This window comes from Orcinus orca, chromosome 5 (assembly GCF_937001465.1).
Source record: "Orcinus orca chromosome 5, mOrcOrc1.1, whole genome shotgun sequence".
Taxonomy (NCBI): Eukaryota; Metazoa; Chordata; class Mammalia; order Artiodactyla; family Delphinidae; genus Orcinus; species Orcinus orca.
The window spans coordinates 100,947,801-100,969,425 of NC_064563.1; the positions used below are offsets into that span (position 1 = coordinate 100,947,801).

A 21,625-nucleotide genomic window follows, 5' to 3' on the forward strand; every position below is an offset into this window, starting at 1 on the left:
TTTTTTTGTATCAAGAGCTTGTGCCTGGCACTTAAAGAGGACACGATAAACATTTTTTGCATGAGTAAATGAGGGATTTTAGGGCTTTAAATAAAAGCAATTGACCTGAATCTTAGGGTGAGGAGTGGGGGAGAGGTACTAAATTTTTAAAAGAAAATTTAGAATGTAAAAAAAGAGTCTAAAATAGTATAACAAGCATATATGTTTCCATTGTTAGTACATGACAATTATTATTTTATTTTATTCTATTTACTTAAAATGTTTATTTAAGAATAAAAAGCAAATAAAGTTTATCAGTTGGCCCCATCTCTAGTCTCATGTATTTCCCTACTTGCTCACTGGGAGCCAAAGCACTATCGTAAATGATGTATCCTTCCAGTATTTCTTGTCCCTTTACATTGCCAGGAATGATATACGGTAACATATTTTGTGTGAGTGTTTTAATCTTTGTGCAAATGATGTGAAACTACATGCATCATTTTGCTATTTTCATTCAATATTTTGTTTGTAAGATTTAGCCATATTGATACACGTAGCCCTAGTTCATTCATTCTCATTGCTGTATCCAGTAGCAATGCAATTTCCTTTCCTGACCTGCTTCCCCACTTTGTGAGACTGTTTAGAGCAGAGTCAGAGGAGTTTTTCCTGCTTTTCTGGTTCTGCCACTAGTAAAAATCACTAGCTGGATGACATTGGGCGAGTTAAGAGATCTTTCTGAAACATGGTTTTCACATTTCTAAAGTAGGATTAATGATTTCTACCACTTAAGATGTTTTTGTGACAATTAAATGAGATAATATATATAAAACCTACCATGTGTTAAAGGTGCAAAAAAAATAGTGAGGATTATTAGTACCTTGTGATACATATGTCTGAATATTATGAAGCCCTAAGCAAATATGTAACAGTGATCTTGAATTTGCATTGTTCGATTTTTCTCATTGTACTCTCAGCTTGACTATTGGTGTTGATCCTTTTTTTAATAGTAAGAAAATTTCACCCTTGAAACAAAGTCCTGGATGCATTAGAGTGCATCAGGTTCCTCTTTTACAAAATTGAATGGTATTACCTCTAATGTGCCTTCTATGGTGTTAAACGATATTACCTCTAATGTACCTTCCATGGGCTTAAACCCATACAGTTATGAAATTATATTAAATATTTATAAAAATATGCCTATGTTCTTCTCTATGCATAATTAGAAAAAAAATGAATGTCTAGTGTTTTCCAACTTTCATTTTGGAAAGTATCAAATAATAGAATTGAGAGATCTGGAATTCTGTTAGACCATGACTATGCTGTTACCTAGTCCCCTAACTTGCAATTAGAAATTAAAAACTTAAGCACGCACGGAGAAACTGTTTTTATGTTCTCTGAAAATTAAAAAAAAAATCTAAACAGAAGCCAATGTGAAATCTTGAGAGTAGGTGGGAGTCTATGGTGTATTAAGAAACTGGAAGTACATTCTGAATCTCCCTGTGGTTTTATAGCATATTTTGGTTATTCAACAGATTTTATACAATTCGCTATAGAGAAAAGGATAAGGAAAAGAAATGGATTTTTCAACTCTGTCCGGCCACTGAAACAATTGTGGAAAATCTAAAGCCTGACACAGTTTATGAATTCGGAGTGAAAGACAATGTAGAAGGTGGAATTTGGAGTAAGATTTTTAATCACAAGACTATTGTTGGAAGTAAGTACCTAGAACTATTTGAGTGAGCTTTCTGTAATATTTTTTCCTAATTATCAAATTTTAAATTATTTTATTAGTTGTATAATAGGAAATGAGTTAATTCTCATTATCCATATTTATGAAAATACAAAAGTAAACAGAATTTGAGCATTGATATTTCAGAATCTTTTTTATAGTGAGTGTTTTTTTAAAAAAATGGTAAACTAATATTTGACAGCAATCGTTGATAACAATTTATTTGGCCATTGTCGTATTTTAAATCAATCTCTGACCTATGAACACTAACTGAGCCAAAAATCGATAACATGTACAAATGCTAAGTTAAAAAGCTGGGCCAGTGGAATTGAACGTGCAAAGACTTTATGGGGCTGGGCTTCTATCATCCCTTGTTTCGAACATCATTGGAATCAGTGTTTGAAATGAGAGCAAATAAAATAATATGCCCAAGTTAGAGCAGGACTTGTAGTTGTCTTCATAATGACTAGTAAGAATTGATTTAGGGGAAAGAAGAATGAAAAGAATGTCATTTTCCTCTTGTTTTTGTCAGGTAAAAACAAAGTAAATGGGAAAATCCAAAGTACCTATGACCAAGTCCACACAGTGGTATGTACCAGCTTATTTTCAAGAATGTTCTTTTAAAAATGTGTCTGCATTATACTTTCATTTAAATAAGGGAGTAGTCCTATTATGAGGTACTGAAACTGGATTAACTGCCTAGCTATAGGGTTTTGGGTCAAGTACGTAATGTTTTAGGAATTAGTTTCTTTCTCAGAAAATGGAGGTGGAAGCATGAGACCAGATTATCTCTAATTTGTTTAAAGCTCTAAAATTCTGATATTCTGTATAGTTATCTAGTATTTCAGTATTCCAGGTATTTTGAGATTATTCTTATTATCTTCTGTCCTGTGGGTTGTTTTTTACTATAACATGTTTCAAGAGTGAATAAGTACATGCACTACTTAACCCTGCGATTGTTCAAATCTTTCCTCTATTTTCTATCATTTCCTACTTAAAAGAGCCAACCCTTTTCAAAATGATGAAGCAACTGGTTTGGTTTTGTAACATGCCCAGCTTCTATTCAGTGCAGTAAATGTTTGTATATTTTATGTGCCCAGCATTTTCCCCGTCTAGAACTCTTTTCTCTCTCACCTTAGGAGCTCAGTCCCTTGTTCTCCTCTTTCCCTCCACTTTTCAAAATCTGTTCTCAGGAAGCATTATATCAGTTCCATACTACCTGTTATAAATGTAAGCCATTGTTAGAACCATCACAAAGACACTTGCCATTGAAATCACATGCCTAATTATAAAGTAAAGAACATTACGTCATAGAGCAGGTAGAGAAGGCACTTTGGTGAGAAGAGGGGAATTTGATGCTGGCTTTGGTCTATGTATTGGGAGTATCCAGCCAGGGAAATATTCTACAGTCAAGTGAACATGCAAAGACTCTATTCAGGGTTGCAAATTTGTTCTTTTCAATGTGTGCATGATGTATGTGGATAGATGGTTTTTTATGTCTATTGAATAGTCCACAGAATAACCCACTGTTCATGTAGCCCAGTGGGGGAAAAATGGTAGTACATACCTCAGTGAATAAAAATATGCAAGATTCTTTTCATTGACAGAAAATGGGTTTGGATAAAATAGAACTGAGAATTACTGCTGATAAAGGAAACGTCTCTTTGGTTTGAACTGGCAGAAAAGTGTGTCTATTGGAAAATTATTGTCATGATTATTAAATTATTGTGACTGCCCAGGAAAGTATTTTGGTATATTTAAAATCAAAGTATAAGAAAGGAGATTGTAGGTAAATTCTGAGGCCTGGATTGATTGATTCATTTATTTTCTTTCTCTCTTGCCTCCATCTCTTCTCTCTCTCTCTCTTTCTCTGTTTGGTTTTGACTATTTTCCTAATTATCTGATATTTAAAGATTTATAATGTATAAAAATGAGAAAAGAAAAATTAACAAAATTACCTATAACACTGCCAAATAAAGACCAGTAGAAAACCATTTATGGTCTACTGTTAAAACTTTAGAACATTGTATTTTTTTTCAAGCATGTTTTCATTATAAAATTAAAATCATGCTATATGTGCAATTTTATATCTCATTCTTTTCACTTAGCCAAAATATGGCCTAGCATAGTTCATGTCATTAAGTACTTTTCATATACATAGTTTCAATTGCTGTGTATTACATAGTCTAAGTACACTATCAGCTACTCAATCTGTTTCCAATTTGTAGGCATTTAAGTTATTTCTAACAGTTTAATTATAAGTCATATTATGGTGAACATTTATGATCATAAATCTTTGTTCACATTTCTGATTGTTTCCTTAAAGTAGATGCTTAGAAGAGGAATTAACAGTTTAGAGTTTTAACATTTTTTCAAACTTTCTAATATGTTTGGTCAACTTTCTTTCCAGAAAGGTTTTACCAATTTACAATCTTGTTGGCAATGGATCAGAGTTATCTTTCTGTAGTACCCTGATTTGCAACATTATGTATTTCCATCCCTAAATTTCTATTTCTGATTGCTGATAAAGCAGCACTTTCTTCACTTATTTATTAGCCATTTGTATTTTCCATTTAATGACCTTTAGTTTCAGTTCTTTGTTTATTGGACATCTCATGGTTTTTTTTATTGAATAAAGACTTTAAAGAGCAAAGACTCTTTGTGATATCATCTAGAAACATTATTTGCACATTCGTTATCAATTTTCTTTATGGAATTTGTGAAATAGGCAAGTCTTAATTTGCTTAAGCAACTTATTTGTCTTTTCCATTGTCATATCTCCAATTGCCTTATATTTTAGAAAGCCCTTCCCTATCCAGAGATCAGCTAAATATTTCTCTTTTTTTTTTTTGTCTTATAAGTGGTTTGATTTTGTAGTAATTAAACTCTAACCTATGTGGATTTTATTTTGCTATATTATATGTAGTAAGTTCCTATATTGATGAGGTTATATACTTTTCCCAAATAATTACCCAATTGGCTTAGCACCAAGTATTGAATTCTGCCGTTCCCTAAGGTCCCTTTGTCTTTGTCTCTCTTAAATCCAATCACAGGGAATAGAGTTGCTCTTCCATGCTCTTCTAGAACAATCCTCGCTGTTGTTGTGAGTGGTTTCCTAGGAAGCACATCTTATCTCCATCCTCTTGGCTGTCCTGCTTTATCTTACATGTGACTCGATGTCGTTTCTTTCATTCCTTCTTCTCAGCAATCACATCTCAATAATTTGTATTTCTTTTGGCAGAATATTTCATTTAGGGTGAGTTACTCAGCAAGATTGGGAAAGATGATTGACAGTTTATTTCCAAAAAATTTAATTTATTTTCCACATCATAAATAGCCATGACAAGAAGGTCCAGTTAGAAACTTCCTGCACCTATGACACAGAGCCAGATATTTTATCACTTCAAGCTGTGAGGCAGATTACCCCAAACTCCAGCCAGCTCTAACGAGCTGTGCTCTGAAACTCTTGGGTATTTCCAAAGGAAAAGTCGAATTAACTGAAAAGATATTTTAAGGCTTCTCTGTGAGCCTTTCTTCATTGTTACCTTCTAGATAGCAGAAAAAATGTTTCCCAAACTGCCTTCTGTGCATTTGGGTAGCTCTGGAACATGGGAAAGTTGAAAAGGAACCAGCTGGGATAGACTTTGACCATCTTATATAATCATTTAGAATTGATTCTGAAAGTTGATTTGATACTTTAGAGGTATATTTTAATATTTTAAGTCGATATCAATCCAATGTTTACCCATCTCTTCTCTGAGACTGATCTTAGAAGGCAGTATTTCAAGAGATATGAAATTAATTCCAGAGTTTTAAGTAAAAGATACATTGAAAAATGTTTTTATTCATATATGCATGCTTATACCTAAAACTTAAATGCAGCAGAAACTCCTTCACACCTTCTGAAAAGAGATTGGAAATGTGAAAAACAATTTGAACTTGAGGCGATCCATTTTTAACAGATAAATAATATTTAGATTAAAAATTTGAATGTTAAATACAGCCCCATCTTAAGCATCTTGTTACATTATATATTGTAATTCATGTATCTAAGCATGTGTTCTGCAGGCAAGTCCCAGTACACTTGTGCCAGAGGACACTTAGCAGGGGTCTCTTCTGATAGGTTAGTGCCTTCCTTCTACTGCTTGTTAAATACTTTCAATATCATCCCTGCCTACACCTCTAGAAAAATCAGAGAAAAGATGTATGCATAAACAATAACGCTGATTCTTCCCATATAAGTTGTATCACTTGAGATCCATGTAACTGCAGAAGAAAAAACAGATGATAATTTTGCTATTTTCTTCACGTTGAGAAGCAAGAACACTCTTTTTATCAAGGTGAAACCTAGTGTTTACTGTTAGATTCTTCTAAAAAATTTTATTGGATTATAGTTGATTTACAATGTTGTGTTAGTTTCAGGTGTACAGCAAAGTGATTCAGTTATACATATACATATATTCATTCTTTTTCAGATTCTTTTCTCATGTAGGTTATCACAGAATATTGAGTAGAGTTCCCTGTGCTATACAGTAGGTCCTTATTGGTTATCTATCTTATATATAGTAGTGTGTGTATGTTCATCCCAAGCTCCTGATTTATTCCTCCCCATCACATTTCCCCTTTGGTAACCATAAGTTTGTTTTCAATATCTGTAAGTCTTTCTGTTTTGTAAATAAGTTCATTAGGTTTGTTTTTTTTTTTTAAAGTGTAAACTGTTTTTTGGTTTTTTCAAAATTTATTTATTTATTTTTGGCTGTGTTGGGTCTTCGTTTCTGTGCGAGGGCTTTCTCTAGTTGCGGCGAGCATGGGCCACTCTTCATCGCGGTGCACGGGCCTCTCACTGTCGCAGCCTCTCTTGTTGCGGAGCACAGGCTCCAGACGCGCAGGCTCAGTTGTTGTGGCTCACGGGCCTAGTTGCTCCATGGCACGTGGGATCTTCCCAGACCAGGGCTCGAACCTGTGTCCCCTGCATTGGCAGGCAGACTCTCAACCACTGTGCCACCAGGGAAGCCCCATTAGGTTTTATTATATAAAAAAATAAAGGAATGATGTCTAAAAGGACCTAACTTTAATACATTCTCTCTATATTTTAAAAACACTTAGTTATCTAACTAGTTCACTAACCAAACAATAAATTTTTGAAGTATGTAGCATTTATTAACAGATATTTTAAAATATAAGTTTAATTATTTAATTAATCCAAATCTCCTTAGAATAAGTGTTCCCCTAAAATATGACATCTGTTTTCACCCTTCCATTTTTTTCCATCAGAGATCCACCTACCTTTTTAAAAAGCCATTTCAGTCATTGGCAGAAAGAGAAGTGGTACCAATTTTTAAAGTGTAACAGTTAGCAGATGAGTGAATAGGGAAAAATACAGTGTGGTCCCCACCCGCACCCTAAGATTGTATGCAGTGAGTACATCAGGTGTCCTTCCATTCTTAGCAATCATCGTCCTAAGCAGAAACTTGACAATTTTATGTCTAGACCACTGATATCACCAAAGGTGTATGTCTGATTCCTCCCTAGCTGACTGGAAATATGGAGACTTTTGCAAGAAGCATGTTAGATTCACTTTTAGTCAGATGTTAGATTGAATCAGTATATTTCATAACTTTCATCAGGACATCCAAAAAATGAATTAAAACCAGAATGTAACATGCCCAAGTTTTTCTCATGTTGTTTAGCTCTTGAGTCTAAAGAGCTGAAATTTGATTTTGAGCAGCCCTTAGCCACTCCCCAAATGGACAGTTCCTCTTTATCTCAGGGCCTAAGAATAAAGTTAAATCTACAATGGATATGCTGCCGCCACAAAAATATCAAATGGACAAACCTGTAAAGAGTAACTTGCAAAGAACAGCACCCTGATGTTACCACTACTTTTATTAAAGCTAATTTTCAAAATATAATATCGGGAGGAAGGTAGTGTAATGCAGGGAGAATCCAAAGTCTTTCATGTGGCTACTGCTGCTGTGGTTATTTCTAGATGAGTGTAGGTTTTCCCTAACCAGAACTGGAAAGCAAGCTGGACTGGCCCTCAGGGGCATTGCCTTTTACCACTTCAGCATCCCCTCCCCATTGAATCTGACCAACTGGTTACTCAGCCACAGTGTCCCCAGAAAAATGGTAAAAATGATTTCCCTTAGCCAGTCACCCTGCTCAGGATATAGCACAACCTGGGTTCTTAAGGAATAGAATTTCTCAAAACTGAAAAAAATAATTAATCCCTTAAACGGTAGGAGGGAAATATGCTCACTTCCTGACATACAATAAACATTTAAAAAATAATTGCTGAAGGGTGGGATGAGAGCTGAGGAAGGAAGTGGTGATGGTGGTTTGCTGCAGGAATGGGGTCAGCAAGCAGCAGAGAAAAGAGAGCCAGGGAGGAAATGGCCTAAGAAAGAAAACTGGTACCAGGGTGGTGTCCGTGGGGAGCAGTAGCACTGTGCTGAGACCACCCCAGCAAAACTGTCGCAGCATCTTGTGGGATGCGGGACTTTCACTACCTCGCTTCCCACCCCGACACCCGACACCAGCTACACTGAGACTTCTATACACGTTGATAGATGCTCATAACAGCAAACCTGTGACTGTAAGGAAAGGTTACTGGTAACTTTATAAACAACATCATACATGAAACAGTTCAATTGAAATTGAGCTGTAATTGGTTACATACTGTTAACTTGGAAATTATCATAATATTTTATTATGTTTAGTAAGTCCAGGTTACAGATGTTTCCCTACATTTTTATAAAAAGACACAGGGAAAGAATTCATAGTGTGGATTTCTTACTGGGAATTTTAGAGCCTTCAGCATTAAACACTTTGGGCAGAAGGATTTTCCTGATGCCCTTGACCTAGAGATTATCATACTAAGTGAAGTGAGCCAGACAAAGACAAATATCCTATGATATCATTTATGTATGGAATCTAAAAAAAAACGATGCAAATGAACTTCTATACAAAACAGAAATAGACCCACAGACATAGAACATAAATTTATGGTTACCAAAGCGGAAAGGGGAGGGGAGAGATAAATTAGGAGGTTGGAATTAACATATACATATTACTATGTATAAAATAGATAACCAACAAGGACCTGTAGCGCACAGGGAATTATACTCAATGTTATGTAATAACCTGTAAGGGAAAAGAATCTGAAAAAGAATATATATATATATATATATATATATACACATGTATATATGCACATATATGTATACATTCTTATATATATATAATCTGAATCACTTTGCTGTACACCTAAAACTAACACAACATAAATCAACTATATTTCAACTAAAAAAAAAAACCCTACTTACAGAGAGGGAGCTAGTACTTGCCCATTAGTCTTGGCGCATCTTTGGATTGTAGATTGGGCAAGAGAATAATTATAGGTCTAGAAAGAACTTGATTCTGCAGCTAAATGGTTTCCTTGTTTTTTGGCAGCACACGCTGCCCATATAGTCATGTCATCGTCTTAACAGAACACTGGTCTGTACCCATATAAGAACTCGAACAGACACTGTGTTCCATTCATGCCAAGAGTGGAATATTTTCCACTTGTTTTTGTCAAAAACTTGTTTAAAACAAATCATCCACAGGGAAGGAAATAAGAATTGCAATAATGCCGTTCAAAAGCAATCAGCACATCAACCCATAGGCGTTTCTGCTATAACGTGATGTGTCTCTGAAAAACTTCACGCTCTGCCAAGTATACACTACATGGCAGGACTCACTGGGCAAACAGAGGACCAGCCATTCAACAGTCTTTGGAACGGTAGACACAGTTTTGTCGAACGTGATTATTAGCACCGGGAAGGACACTGCGGCTCCGCGGGCTAGCATCCCCTGTGGAACCGGAGGTTGCCGCAGCAGGGGTTAAATGCTCAGGAATGATAGAGGCCACGTGTGGCAACCCTTTCGCTGAAGCAGCACAGGTGGACGTAAGGTGGACACACCAGTGCAGGGCCGTGGGCCTGCCTGTCCCTCTCTGGGGAAGGGTCCTGTGAGCAGGTACACTTATTTAATTTTCTTATGGTAAATCCAGAGGTCTTCTGCCAGTGTGACCTCCAAACTGACTTTTTTTTTTTTCTACTGATGGTTATACTTGCATTCCTGCTATTCCCCTCCCCTTGCCTGGGAAAAGTTGTGTATAAATTATATTTACATCATTCCTCTATTGACCAAGAGTGTATGAGCTATACAGTACAGAAGCATATATAGTAGCTAAAAAGACTGCTGGTTAAAATAGCTTTTCCTAGTTATAAGTGTAATTCACCCTTGTAAGGAACTTGGAAAATATAGAAAGGTACACAAAATAAAATATGAGATTATAAGAAATAACTACTGTTAAAAAAAAAAGAGCTATCTCCTTCTGGTCTTTTGTCTATACATATTTGTTATACAGTTACGTTATACTATGAATATAAATTTGTGTCCTTTGTATTTATACTGTACATATTTCCCACTTTAGTAAATAGATGTCAGAAATTTGAACCATAATTTATTTAACAAAACCTCTGCTTTGGAATGATGAGGTTGTTTCACATTGTGGTAATAAACACCCTTACACGTAAATGATGCCTGTATCTTTGATTACTTCCTTAGGCTAGACTGCTAAGTAGGAAATTACTGGGTGTTTTAGTCCATCGGGGCTGTTATAACAAAAATACCACAGACTGGGTGGCTTAAACGGTCAATTATTTCTCACAGTTCTGGAGCCTGTGAAGTCCAAGATCAAGGCACTGGAAGATTTGATGTCTTGGGGAGAACTCACTTCTGGCTCACAGACAACCATCTCACATGGTGGAAGGGTGGAGGGAGTTCTCTGGCATAAGAGCACTAATCCCATTCAAGAGGGTGGAACCCTCATGAGTTATTTACTTCCCAAAGGCCCCACCTCCAAATACCATCACATTGGGGATTAAGTTTCAACACGTGAATTTTGGGGGGATACAAGCTTTCAGTCTATAGCGCTGGGCCAATATACAATACAAGAAGTATAGATACTTTTTAAAAATAATCTGATAAAAGTAAACTTTTATTTTTTTGGTGTGTTTTAAACATAAGGACTTTACTACAAGAAGAAAAATAGCCAACAGTAAATGTGGTATTGTGGCACTTCTTTATTATGGGCATATCGTTTATTAGAATGGGAACGTGTTAGCAAGTCTCTTCTGTTCACAACTGTAAACACCTATGTGGTTAAGTACCTCATTCAGCATATCCTGGATTGTCAGCAGATCTAGTACATGGAGTATCTATACCATGCATACAGGCTAAATCAAGCATCAAAAAATGCATGTCATGCTTACGCCTTTACCTCAATCTAATTCTCTGTATATTTGCTGCCCTTCTCTTATCCTGTTCTGTGTCTCTCCCATGGCCGTCTTATCCCTGGCTCACAATCTCCAGTGATGACTCCACTGTAAAGTTAACACTAAATGTGCCCCTAGGTCAAGCCACTCTATGGCATCAAAACTTCCTGTGGGACGTCTGAGGCAACTTGGAAGAAGGGAGAATGCACAGCCCTCTGGGACCTGCCCTTCCAATTTTGAGGTCCTCTGGGCATGAATATGTACAGAATAGTTAAAAGTACAGGCTTTGGAAGTAGAAATGTCTGGATCTGAGTCCCAGCTCTGCCTTCATGGACAAGGAAATACGTGGCGTCAGGAGTTCATGGCAGTTGTATCTGAAGCAGCAGGGCAGCAGCGGGGCATACTCAGACAACTGATGTTGATTGGTTTTAAAAGAATATGTAGCTTGAAATCTTTTTTTGAGAGGAAACGTAAAGACAGAATTTGGCTGGTTCGCCTCTCAAATGAAGTGAAAATAAACTAGTATTCAATTCAGAGGATTTAATTTCTTTCCATTGCAGTTTCTAAGTAAATTAAACTAATGGGAGTTTTGAAGAAACTGCTTCTGTCAAATCTTTGGACACTTATGGGGAAAACCAAGTGAGCACAATAAAATAGAGGCAGATATATGTACTAAAGATCTTTTCAGCAGCTGTTAAACCTGTGTCATGGGGAACTTCACTAAAGACAAGGTCTGCTTCCAGTTTTTTTTTACTTATTTATTTTTTTAAGTTAACAGTAACTCAAAAGCTGACTCTCTTCCTCTCTTTTCAGCCAGCATATGTCCCAAAAAAGCTAATCCCAGTAACAATCATCAAGCAAGGTAATTTGTATGCCTCTGCTCTGGATATGTGTTTAGAACTATTTCAATATACTTTTTAAACTGAGATAATTAAACATAGCACATAGTTTTTCAATTTTTCTGATTATTTTCCAGAAAAAATTTGAAGAAATCAGTCTAGTAAATTAGAAGTTGACAGATAATTTTGACTCTTGTACTGTTAGGCCAGGTCTTGGCAAAGCACGTTGGCTGGACAACCAGGGACAGAGCAACCCTAACAAGCATTAAGTTTTAAAATCCAATTAAATATATGTGGCTTTCTTCAGGATTAAGATAGCTTACATGTAGAAAATCATCAATAGGATATTTGGATTAATGAAATGATAATTATGATATAGAGGTCACTTTAAGGAAAGTAAAGAAATCCAGGTTTTAAGAGTTATGTTTTATTTCAGCATCCACTCATTTTTGTTTTGACTTTCAGTTTTTCAAATTATTTAAATGACTCCATTATTTCCAGAAAGTTTCTTGGTGGAAGAGATTGAGCACTTAAAATAGTTATTCATTTTAAGGAAACACAATGTCCCAAGTGTATTCTCAAAACAGTGTCAGTCAGTATTGGAATTATCCAAAGATTCTTTGCTCTGAAAATGTACATTTCCTAAATCTCTTTATTTACTGAATCAGTCTTTGCCTCATTTTGTGCTAGTTCTTTAACTTGGGTAGGCTGCAGAGAGTAGAGCTGAGAAAGGAAATTTTTAGCTAATTAGAATGGAACACTTTCATTACTTAAAGGCACAGGAATTAAGATAAGATGTGCCTTCTAGACCTTTCGTTGCCTGTGTAGCCAGCCCAATGAGTTCCTTTCTGTTAATTAAAAAGTTAGATCAGGGTTTCTCCAGTGCAGATGGTGTCATGTTATTAGCTTCTTTCTGCTTCCTGACTATTTTTTTTCCATTCACACTGTTATCTTTTGGTATTTCAACAGTGATTCAGAATGTTACTCACAGGGCCTCAACTAAATCCCCAGAAAAGACTCCCTATGGAGGAACAATACTGGGTGAGTCTATCTTGAAATCTACACCTACATTAGTCAAGTCAGGCTCTTTTTTTTTGGTAATAAGGCCTTATGGAATTTTGCACTGTGAGCAGGTCTGTTAAATTGATGTTGGTTCATTTACTTTCAGTATTTAGCATCCTGGCTTGTGACCATTCCAGGCTAGGATCCAAGAGATGCTACCTCTATCCTAGTGTGTTAGAGAAACAACTCTAGCTTGTGCCTATTGGGCATGATGGCTCCCCTCCTGCCTACCCCACAGGGCTGTTGCTGTTATGAGGGAGTCTTTGTCATATTGAATTACTCTTTTAAAAGTTGTTATTAATAATGGTGTTTGTTCACACATTTTAAGCAACCATTTTACAATTTTTGAGTCTATGGATTAAAAGCCAGAATATTTGGTTGTTCAGTTCTGAATATGAAAAAGATTCTGCATAAAAGTTACTGTCATATTTTTTCCAACATTTTAAAGTTTGGGTTAAAGTTGACAAAGCAAAATAAGCACTAAACTTCATGGTTTCTAATGCTCTGAACTTTGTGATGGGATGCATTTTCTTTTACTTCTGTTTTCTTTCAGTCCACCTTGTTATTCCAGGTCTTAATGAAACCACCATAAAACTTCCTACCTCCATAATGTTTGAGATTTCGGATGCGATCAAGACACAGTTAGGTAAGCAGCAAAGATCTATATGTGAACTTTGCAGTGACAGTACTAGCAGGGATATTCCTAGGATATCCCAGGGATCTAGCAAATGAGCTGTTTGGGGATCTCAAAGTAAAAACTAAGGGACAGGCACGTGCACTGTTGATGGGAATATAAAATGGTACAATTGCTGTGGAAAACAGTATGACGATTCCTCAAAAAATTAAAAATAGAATTACCATATGATCCAGCAATTCCACTTCTGGGTATATAACCAAAAGAACTGGGTGGGGAAAAGGTCTTAAAGAGATATTTGTACACTCATATTCATAGTAGCATTATTCACAATATCTAAAATGTGGAAACAATCCAAGTATCCATCAACAGATGAATTGATAAACAAAATGTGGTATATATATACAATGAAAGATTATTCTGCCTTAAAAAGGAAGGAAATTCTCACATTTGCTATAGTATAAATGGACCTTGAGGACATAATGCTAAGTGTAATAAGCCAATCACAAAAGACAAAATGACTGTGTGATTCCACTTATATGATGTACCTAGAGTAGTCAGATTCATAGAGACAGAAAGTAGAATGGTGGCTGCCAGAGACTGGAGAGGGAGGAAAATGGGGAATTAGTGTTTAATGGTATGGAGTTTCAGTTTTACAAGATAAGGAGAGTTCTGGAGATGCATGGTGGTGACGGTTGCACAACATTATGAATGTATTTAATACTACTGAACTGTACACTTGAAAAATGATTAAGATTGTAAATTTTTTGTTATGTATCTTTTACCACGATAAAAAAAATTGGAAAAAAAGTAAAAGGTAGATAGGATGGAGTGTTGGAGTTATTCATATAAATCACATTCTGTAGGGAAATAGTTATTTTATATTTATATTTAGGAAAGAAGAGTGAATGATCAAATTAACCAAAATATACACATTTATACAGGTATAATTTTCAAATGGAGTCATTGTTATAAATTACACTTATTATACTATACTATCAAGGGGCCACTAGAGGTCTTCAGTGGTAACTGAGGTAAGGGTCAGGTCTGTTAGAATTATTATTTACTTTGAGATTGATACTGCTTCCTACTTCTAGAAAGCACCTGATATGATTTTAGTGTTTAAAAAACATAAAACATAACAATTTGGGGAACAAAGCAGCAAAATTCTGTAAAAGGAGTCCAGGAAACAATTGGGGTGGCCAGTGGGCTAAGCTAGTTGCTGCATTTGAGTATCACATTAGTCTGAATTCTCTCTGTAGCAGAGGATCTCACCCTTGATGAAGCATCGGAAGCCGTGGCGGGCTTGTTACACCCAGGCTGCTGGGCTCACCCCCAGGATGCTGATTCCGTAGGTCTAGGGTGGGGCCTGAGAATTTGCATTTCTATCCAGTACTCAGGTGATACTGGTGCTGCTGGTCTGGAAGCCACACTTTGAGAACCACCCCTGTAAAGTCTCTGGAGAATGTCTTGGGCCACTGATAAATATGGAAGAAGGTGGCATGATGTGGTGGAAATTGAACAAGACTTAAAAATGTAGAATATTTTTCTTGAACTAGGCAATGGCTAAGAACTTCAGCACTTATATACTTGAATCTTCACATTTTATGGGTGTGGAAACAGGCCCAAGCCCCTGTTTGGCAACATTTGTTCAACAAATATTTATTAAGCATTACTCGGGGCCAGAACTGCAAGTGGCTCGGGACATAATTGTGATTTACACAGGCACGGGGCCCACCCACACAGGAACCTCAGACTTAATTTCTCCTCCCTCATTGAAGGTCTGACCTGTTTGCTTGTTTGATGTTAAGCAATCAGATTGTAGCAGTTCTAAAAGGTAAACCTTTACGTTCTCCTTAGCTGTTAGTTTGAGAACTTCCTGGAAGAAGGAGGAGCAAAGCCTTAATAAGTGGGTAGAAAAGCATAATTAGTGGACTTAGAATTTTGGAAAAATTTTCAAAATCTATGCATCACCATTTTATTAAGATATGAACATATTTTCCCATAAATCTTTGTGATTTTGTGCAGTTGTTACATTTTTACTGTAAAACATTCATACCTGTTAGTCCTATGGTGAGTTACTTCCAAGAATGTAGACAAGTGATTCTAGACTTTATTTCTTTAATTTGTGCATCAGACTTGATCACCTCCTGTTTATCTGTAAACCCTGAGACTCAACTCTACATCATCTAAATGCTGTGCTAAAAGCCAGGAAGCTTCCATATTAAATTCCCTGAGTGAACCTGTGTTTAGAACCAGAGCTCAGGACTCTTGCACTCACCTGTTCTCTGCCCAGAGCCTATTAATACTTAGCCCCGTGCCTGGGAAAGACTTGCTTGTTCTTCTTTCTTGAGATAGTTGCTTCAGGTGTAAGGATAGGTTGTTTATTTGAGATTTTTCTTGTCTCTTGAGGTAAGATTGTATTGCTATAAACTTCCCTCTTAGAACATCTTTTGTTGTGTCCCATAGGTTTTGGATCATCGTGCTTTCATTTACATTTGTCGCTAGGTATTTTTTGATTTCCTCTTTATTTCTTCAGTGATCCACTGGTTATTTAGTAACATTGTTTAGCCTCCATGTGTTTGTGTTTTTTACAGTTTTTTTTTTCCTGTAATTGATTTTTAATCTCCTAGCGCTATGGTCAGAAAAGATGCTTGATATGATTTCAATTTTCTTGAATTTACTGAGGTTTGATTTGTGACCCAAGATTTGATCTATCCTGGAGAATGTTCTGTGTGCACTTGAGAAGAAAATGTATTCTGCTGCTTTCAGATGGAATGTCCTATAAATATCAATTAAGTCTATCTTTTACAATGTATCATTTAAGCCTTGTGTTTCCTTATTAATTTACTGTCTGGATGATCTGTCCATTGGTGTAATTGGGGTGTTAAATTCCCCACTATTATTGTGTTACTGTCAATTTCCCCTTTCATGGCTGTTAGCATTTGCCTTGTATACTGAGGTGCTCCTATGTTGGGTGCATATATATTTACAATTGTTATATCTTCTTGGATTGTTCCCTTGATTGTTATGTAGTGTCCTTCCTTGTCTCTTGTAACAGCCTTTATTTTAAAGTCTATTTTGTCTGATATGAGTATTGCTACTCCAGCTTTCTGTTGATTTCCATTTGTGTGGAATACCTTTCTCCATCCCCTCACTTTCAGTCTGTATGTGTCCCTGGGTCTGAAGTGGGTCTCTTGTAGACAGCATATATATGGGTCTTGTTTTCGTATCCATTCAGCCAGTCTGTGTCTTTTGGTTGAAGCATTTAATCCAATTACATTTATGGTTATTATCAATATGTGTATTCCTATTGCCATTTTCTTAATTGTTTTGGGTTTATGTAGGTCTTTTTTCTTCCCTTCCTTTTTTCTTCTCTTGTGGTTTGATGACCATATTAGTGTTGTATTTGGGTAGGTTTTTCTTCTTTGTGTGTTTATCTATTGTAGTTTTTTGGTTTGCATTTCCCATGAGGTTTTGATAAAACAGTCTATATATATACAAGGTTGTTTTAAGTTGCTGGTCTCTTAATTTCAAATGCAATTCTGATTTCCTGCATTTTGTACTCTCCTCACGGTTGCTGGTTTTGATATCATGTTTGCTTATGAATTCCTGCTTTTACTGTATGTTTGTCTTTACCAGTGAGCTTTCCTATTGGTGATTTTCTTGTTTCTAGTTTTGGCCTCTTGGGAAAGAGTTGTTCAGAAGGAGAAGAAAAGGAAGGAGCTGGCCAGTCTCTTACTGATTTGGTCCCTAATCTGTTCATCAAGGATTTGTGAAGGAGACCGAAAATGAGCAGTTTTTCCCACACCACTGCTCTCACTTTTTTTTTTTTTTTGGAGTGTAGTTGATTTACAGTGTTGTGTTAGTTTCAGGTATACAGCATAGCGAATTAGTTATACATATATATATATGTCCACTCATTTTTAGATTCTTTTTCCATATAGGCCATTACAGAGTATTGAGTAGAGTTCCCTGTGCTATACAGTATGTTCTTATTAGTTATCTATTTTATATATAGTAGTGTGTATTTGTCAATCCCAGTCTCCCAATTTATCCCTCCACCTCCCTTATCCCCTGGTAACCATAAGTTTCTTTTCTACATCTGTGACTCTACTAGTGTTTTGTAAATAAGTTCATTTGTACCCTTTTTTAGATCCACATATAAGCAATATCATATGATATTTGTCTTTCTGTGTCTGACTTATGTCACTCAGTATGACAGTCTCTAGGTCCATCCACATTGCTGCACATGGCATTATTTTGTTCTTTTTTATGGCTGAGTAATATTCCATTGTATATATATACCACATTTTCTTTATGCATTCCTCTGTTGATGGACATTTAGGTTGCTTCCATGTCTGGCTATTGTAAATAGTGCTGCAGTGAACATTGGGGTGCCTGTATCTTTTCGAATTCTGTTTTTCTCCGTGTATACGCCTAGGAGTGGGATTGCTGGGTCATATGGTAGTTCTACTTTTAGTTCTTTAAGGGACCTCTATATTGTTCTCAATATTGGCTGTACCAATTTACATTCCCACCATCAGTGTAGTAGGGTTCCCTTTTCTCCACACCCTCTCCAGCACTTATTGTTTGTAGATTTTTTGACGATGGCCATTCTGACAGGTGTGACTGATACCTCATTGTAGTTTTAATTTGCATTTCTCTAATAATTAATGATGTCAAGCATCATTTCATGTGCTTTCTGGCCATCTGTATGTCATCTTTCAAGAAATGTCACTGTTGAACTGAAATGTGTTTTGTTCCTTAGTTCTTGGTTTTAAGGACTATTTCCTAAATTTTTTGTTTTGTTTTGTTTTTCCAAAGTTCCACCTGCTATCTTAATATCAGTTCAAGCTTTTCATTTTCTTTAATTTAGAGAATTAAACAGTTGATTTTTGGGTTTGCTTTGCTTTTTGCTTTTGTTATTCTGATACGAATCACTGAAACTTCAGGATTAAGTGTGATTTTAACGAAGACAAATTAAAATGCAGATAGTATATGTATTTTAAAACTTATTTCTAGGGAAGCACCTATCTTAAATTGAATACATGGTGAATTTCTTACACATTGAAGAGACTGATAGGCAGTATGTTTGAAGATGTCCAGTAAACCCACTGAATGTACCATTTTAGACTATGTTACAAACTACATTTTAGATTTACTGGTTTTTATGAAGAGTGTGAGCATAAACAGTTCTTTATACCAATGAAGGAGAAATAAACTTTCCTGAAGTTATTTATCACTGCAATTCAGAAAAGTCCTGTGCAAGAGGTTAAATCCTAAAAATAATATTCTCATTCCAGCAGGACCCAATGTGGGACATCAAGAAATTAATAGCTTTTGTTCTAAGAACACATGGTATGAATAATGAGAGAAATAAACAAGAAAGCTAGTAATACACACACCTCCTGGGGACATGAAAAGGGTTTCCCAAAGCCAAGACTTAGCCTGCCAATAATGAAAGGAAACAACTGTGTTGAAAAACAGTAAGAAGAATCAGAGAGGAAAAGGAATTTCCTGGGGTTTAGGCCGTGTTCTAATGGCATTTTACTCTGCTGTTGCCAAGACCAGTTGTACAAAGATAGTGTAGGTGAATGCTCATGGCTTGATAGGAGTCACAGAGAGTCCCCATTCAAGTTCTTTCCCTTCAATCAATTTCTCTCACACCCAAAGAGCCATGTTTAGAAATACGGTATGCCTCTATAAGGAATTAGTGATGGGTAGAGAATACAAATACCTCTTGGGAAGGTAGTTTACTGTTTTTCTTCATTAGCAGCCTAATTTTAGGTTAATGGTATTATCCTGTAAGAGCATGCATAAGGAGCTAAAGCAAAGCAATTCAGAGCATTGCCTGAAAGTCTAGAATCTGGAGGTTAAAATAAATAAATAATTTTTTAAAATAAATAAACACACAGTCCTAGTCAGCCAGGGAAACACCAAGAGTGTAGGATATTACACAGGAGGGAAAGGATTAGTAAAAATAATCCTGAAGGAGAAGAGGACACTGAAAAAGAAGAGATCGTTGAAAAAAATTACATTAAAAAAAAAACTTCCTGTGGTACATGCTGAAAATAACAGGACTAGAGCTCATCAAAATTTGTAATCTGAACATTTTTTCCTGTGCTAACACTCACAGTGGTTCTAAACCAAAGCTGTGACTACAAAAGAAGAAGGAAAAAAAATGTTGATGAGATTTAGAAATCTAAAAAATAGAATTTATCATAAAATTATACTGGATCTGTTTATTTTTTTAGTTATTCCAGAAAGAGTCCCTTCTCTTTATGTCCTGCTAAATTAGTTTGAACAATGGTATTAAACATTTCTGTTGTACAAACATGCTGTACAGCTTCATGAGCACAGCAATTCAGAACACACACTTGACTGATAGCTATGGCAAGTACACTAGCACTTGTGACGCCTATTTCTAGCATCTCAAATCACTCCTGAAAATCATAAGCTCAAGGAATCTATCATATACTTCCATAATACAGATTGAAAATTGATTTGCTTCCATGATCTTTGTGAAAGGGATGACTATAATTGTCTTTAAGTCCATCAGAAGTAAATGAATATTTTGTGCCCATGTTAACTGAAAAGAAGAAAATGGTCTTTACAACAGTGATGTGAACTATAGGAAGAAGTTACAAAATTTACATCCTCAAAGAACTTTGAGAGAACAGATTAGATCAGTAGTTCTCAACAGAGGTCAATTTTGTCCCCTCCCCAGGATATTTGGCAGTGTCTGGAGACATTTTTGGTTGTCACAGCTGTGGAAGGGTGGAATCCAGTGAGTAAAGGCCAGAGATGCTGCTAAATATCCTACGTTTCACAGGAAAACCCCATAAAAAAAATTGTCCAGCCCAAAATGTCAGTAGTGACAAAGCTGAGAAACCCAAGAAGTTCCTTACAGCCTTAGGACTCTTAAAAAATCCCATCTGATTATAATCAGTTCAAGGAGACATGATCAGGGTATCTCAAAGATGAATGAATTCTTTCATGCCACTAGACTGTTTCAAAATATTATAAGTAGGTCATTGATTCAGTGTGCTAAATAACTGAATCAAGTTAATCCTAAGTGCATTTTGGAGAATATGGAGAATATCTTAATCATTGGGCAATTCTGGTACAGAAATGTACTTTCTTTGAAAAGGAATGCCTAAATTTTAGAAGAAAGTTTCCTGAATACTTGTCAGAAGAGAAAAGAAATAGAATAAAAAAAGAGACTTCATTTTTTTACACTGAATTCCCACACAGACCCAAAGAAAATATCTATGTTAACATGAGGTTCAAATAAATAACTGTTGGTATTTTTTCCTAACCACAAATATCTTCAAATAACTTAGTCTCCTATGTGTGTTATTCATGTTTTTCTAAAACTTTAGAGCCATAGCCTATTATATTTTTTACCATGCATAATAACAGATAATTTCTATTCATTGATTTTTTTAAAAAAAAATTAGGAGTAATTGAATATAAAATTCCAGGGAGCATTTGCTATGCCTTACAACCTGTGCCTTCAAGAAACTCTGTTTATGAGTCAGAATGACTTGAGAGCTATCCAAGTACTGGGTTGTGATTTTTTTCCTCATTCCAGTGCCAACTTAGATCTTAAAGAATTACCTAGGGTTAATGAGAAAGAATTCTGAAGACTGTCACTACTAATACTAGTCCCTGGTAGAAATGCACAATAAATTTATTGACTGCCTGGTGGGAAGGGATAAGAGCAGAATAGATTTCTTGAAATAGTCTGTTGCTTGATTGTTTTTGAGGGAATTATATTTGGATACTCTATTATGAGGAAGTGAGATAAATTGTTTATTTTCTGAATTTTTTAGCTAAGAATGAAACCTTGGCACTGCCTGCTGAATCTAAAACACCAGAGATAGAAAAAATCCCAGCACAGCCCGTAACAGGTAATGAGATCCCTACGTTATTAACTTTGAGAAAATAAATAATGTATTTTCAAGTAGTAACTGATTGACAAGCCTGTATTTTTTTTTCAGTGAAGAGCCAGTAGGAAATTCATTTTGATCATAAGCACACAACAGTAGGAGAT

General features: G+C 35.8%; 1 protein-coding gene across 24 annotated transcripts in view; it reads left to right on the forward strand.

Annotated features, from left to right (window-relative positions):
• ABI3BP (ABI family member 3 binding protein) overlaps positions 1 to 21,625 on the forward strand; it is a 263,204-nt gene that overhangs the window by 112,636 nt on the left and 128,943 nt on the right. For all 24 annotated transcript variants that reach the window (XM_049710006.1, XM_033433301.2, XM_049709993.1 and 21 more), the window contains exons 5-10: positions 1,512 to 1,693; positions 2,241 to 2,296; positions 11,845 to 11,893; positions 12,840 to 12,911; positions 13,486 to 13,578; positions 21,405 to 21,482. In XM_049710006.1, coding sequence (XP_049565963.1) covers positions 1,512 to 1,693; positions 2,241 to 2,296; positions 11,845 to 11,893; positions 12,840 to 12,911; positions 13,486 to 13,578; positions 21,405 to 21,482 — 530 coding nt within the window. The remainder of the gene's footprint in view (positions 1 to 1,511; positions 1,694 to 2,240; positions 2,297 to 11,844; positions 11,894 to 12,839; positions 12,912 to 13,485; positions 13,579 to 21,404; positions 21,483 to 21,625) is intronic.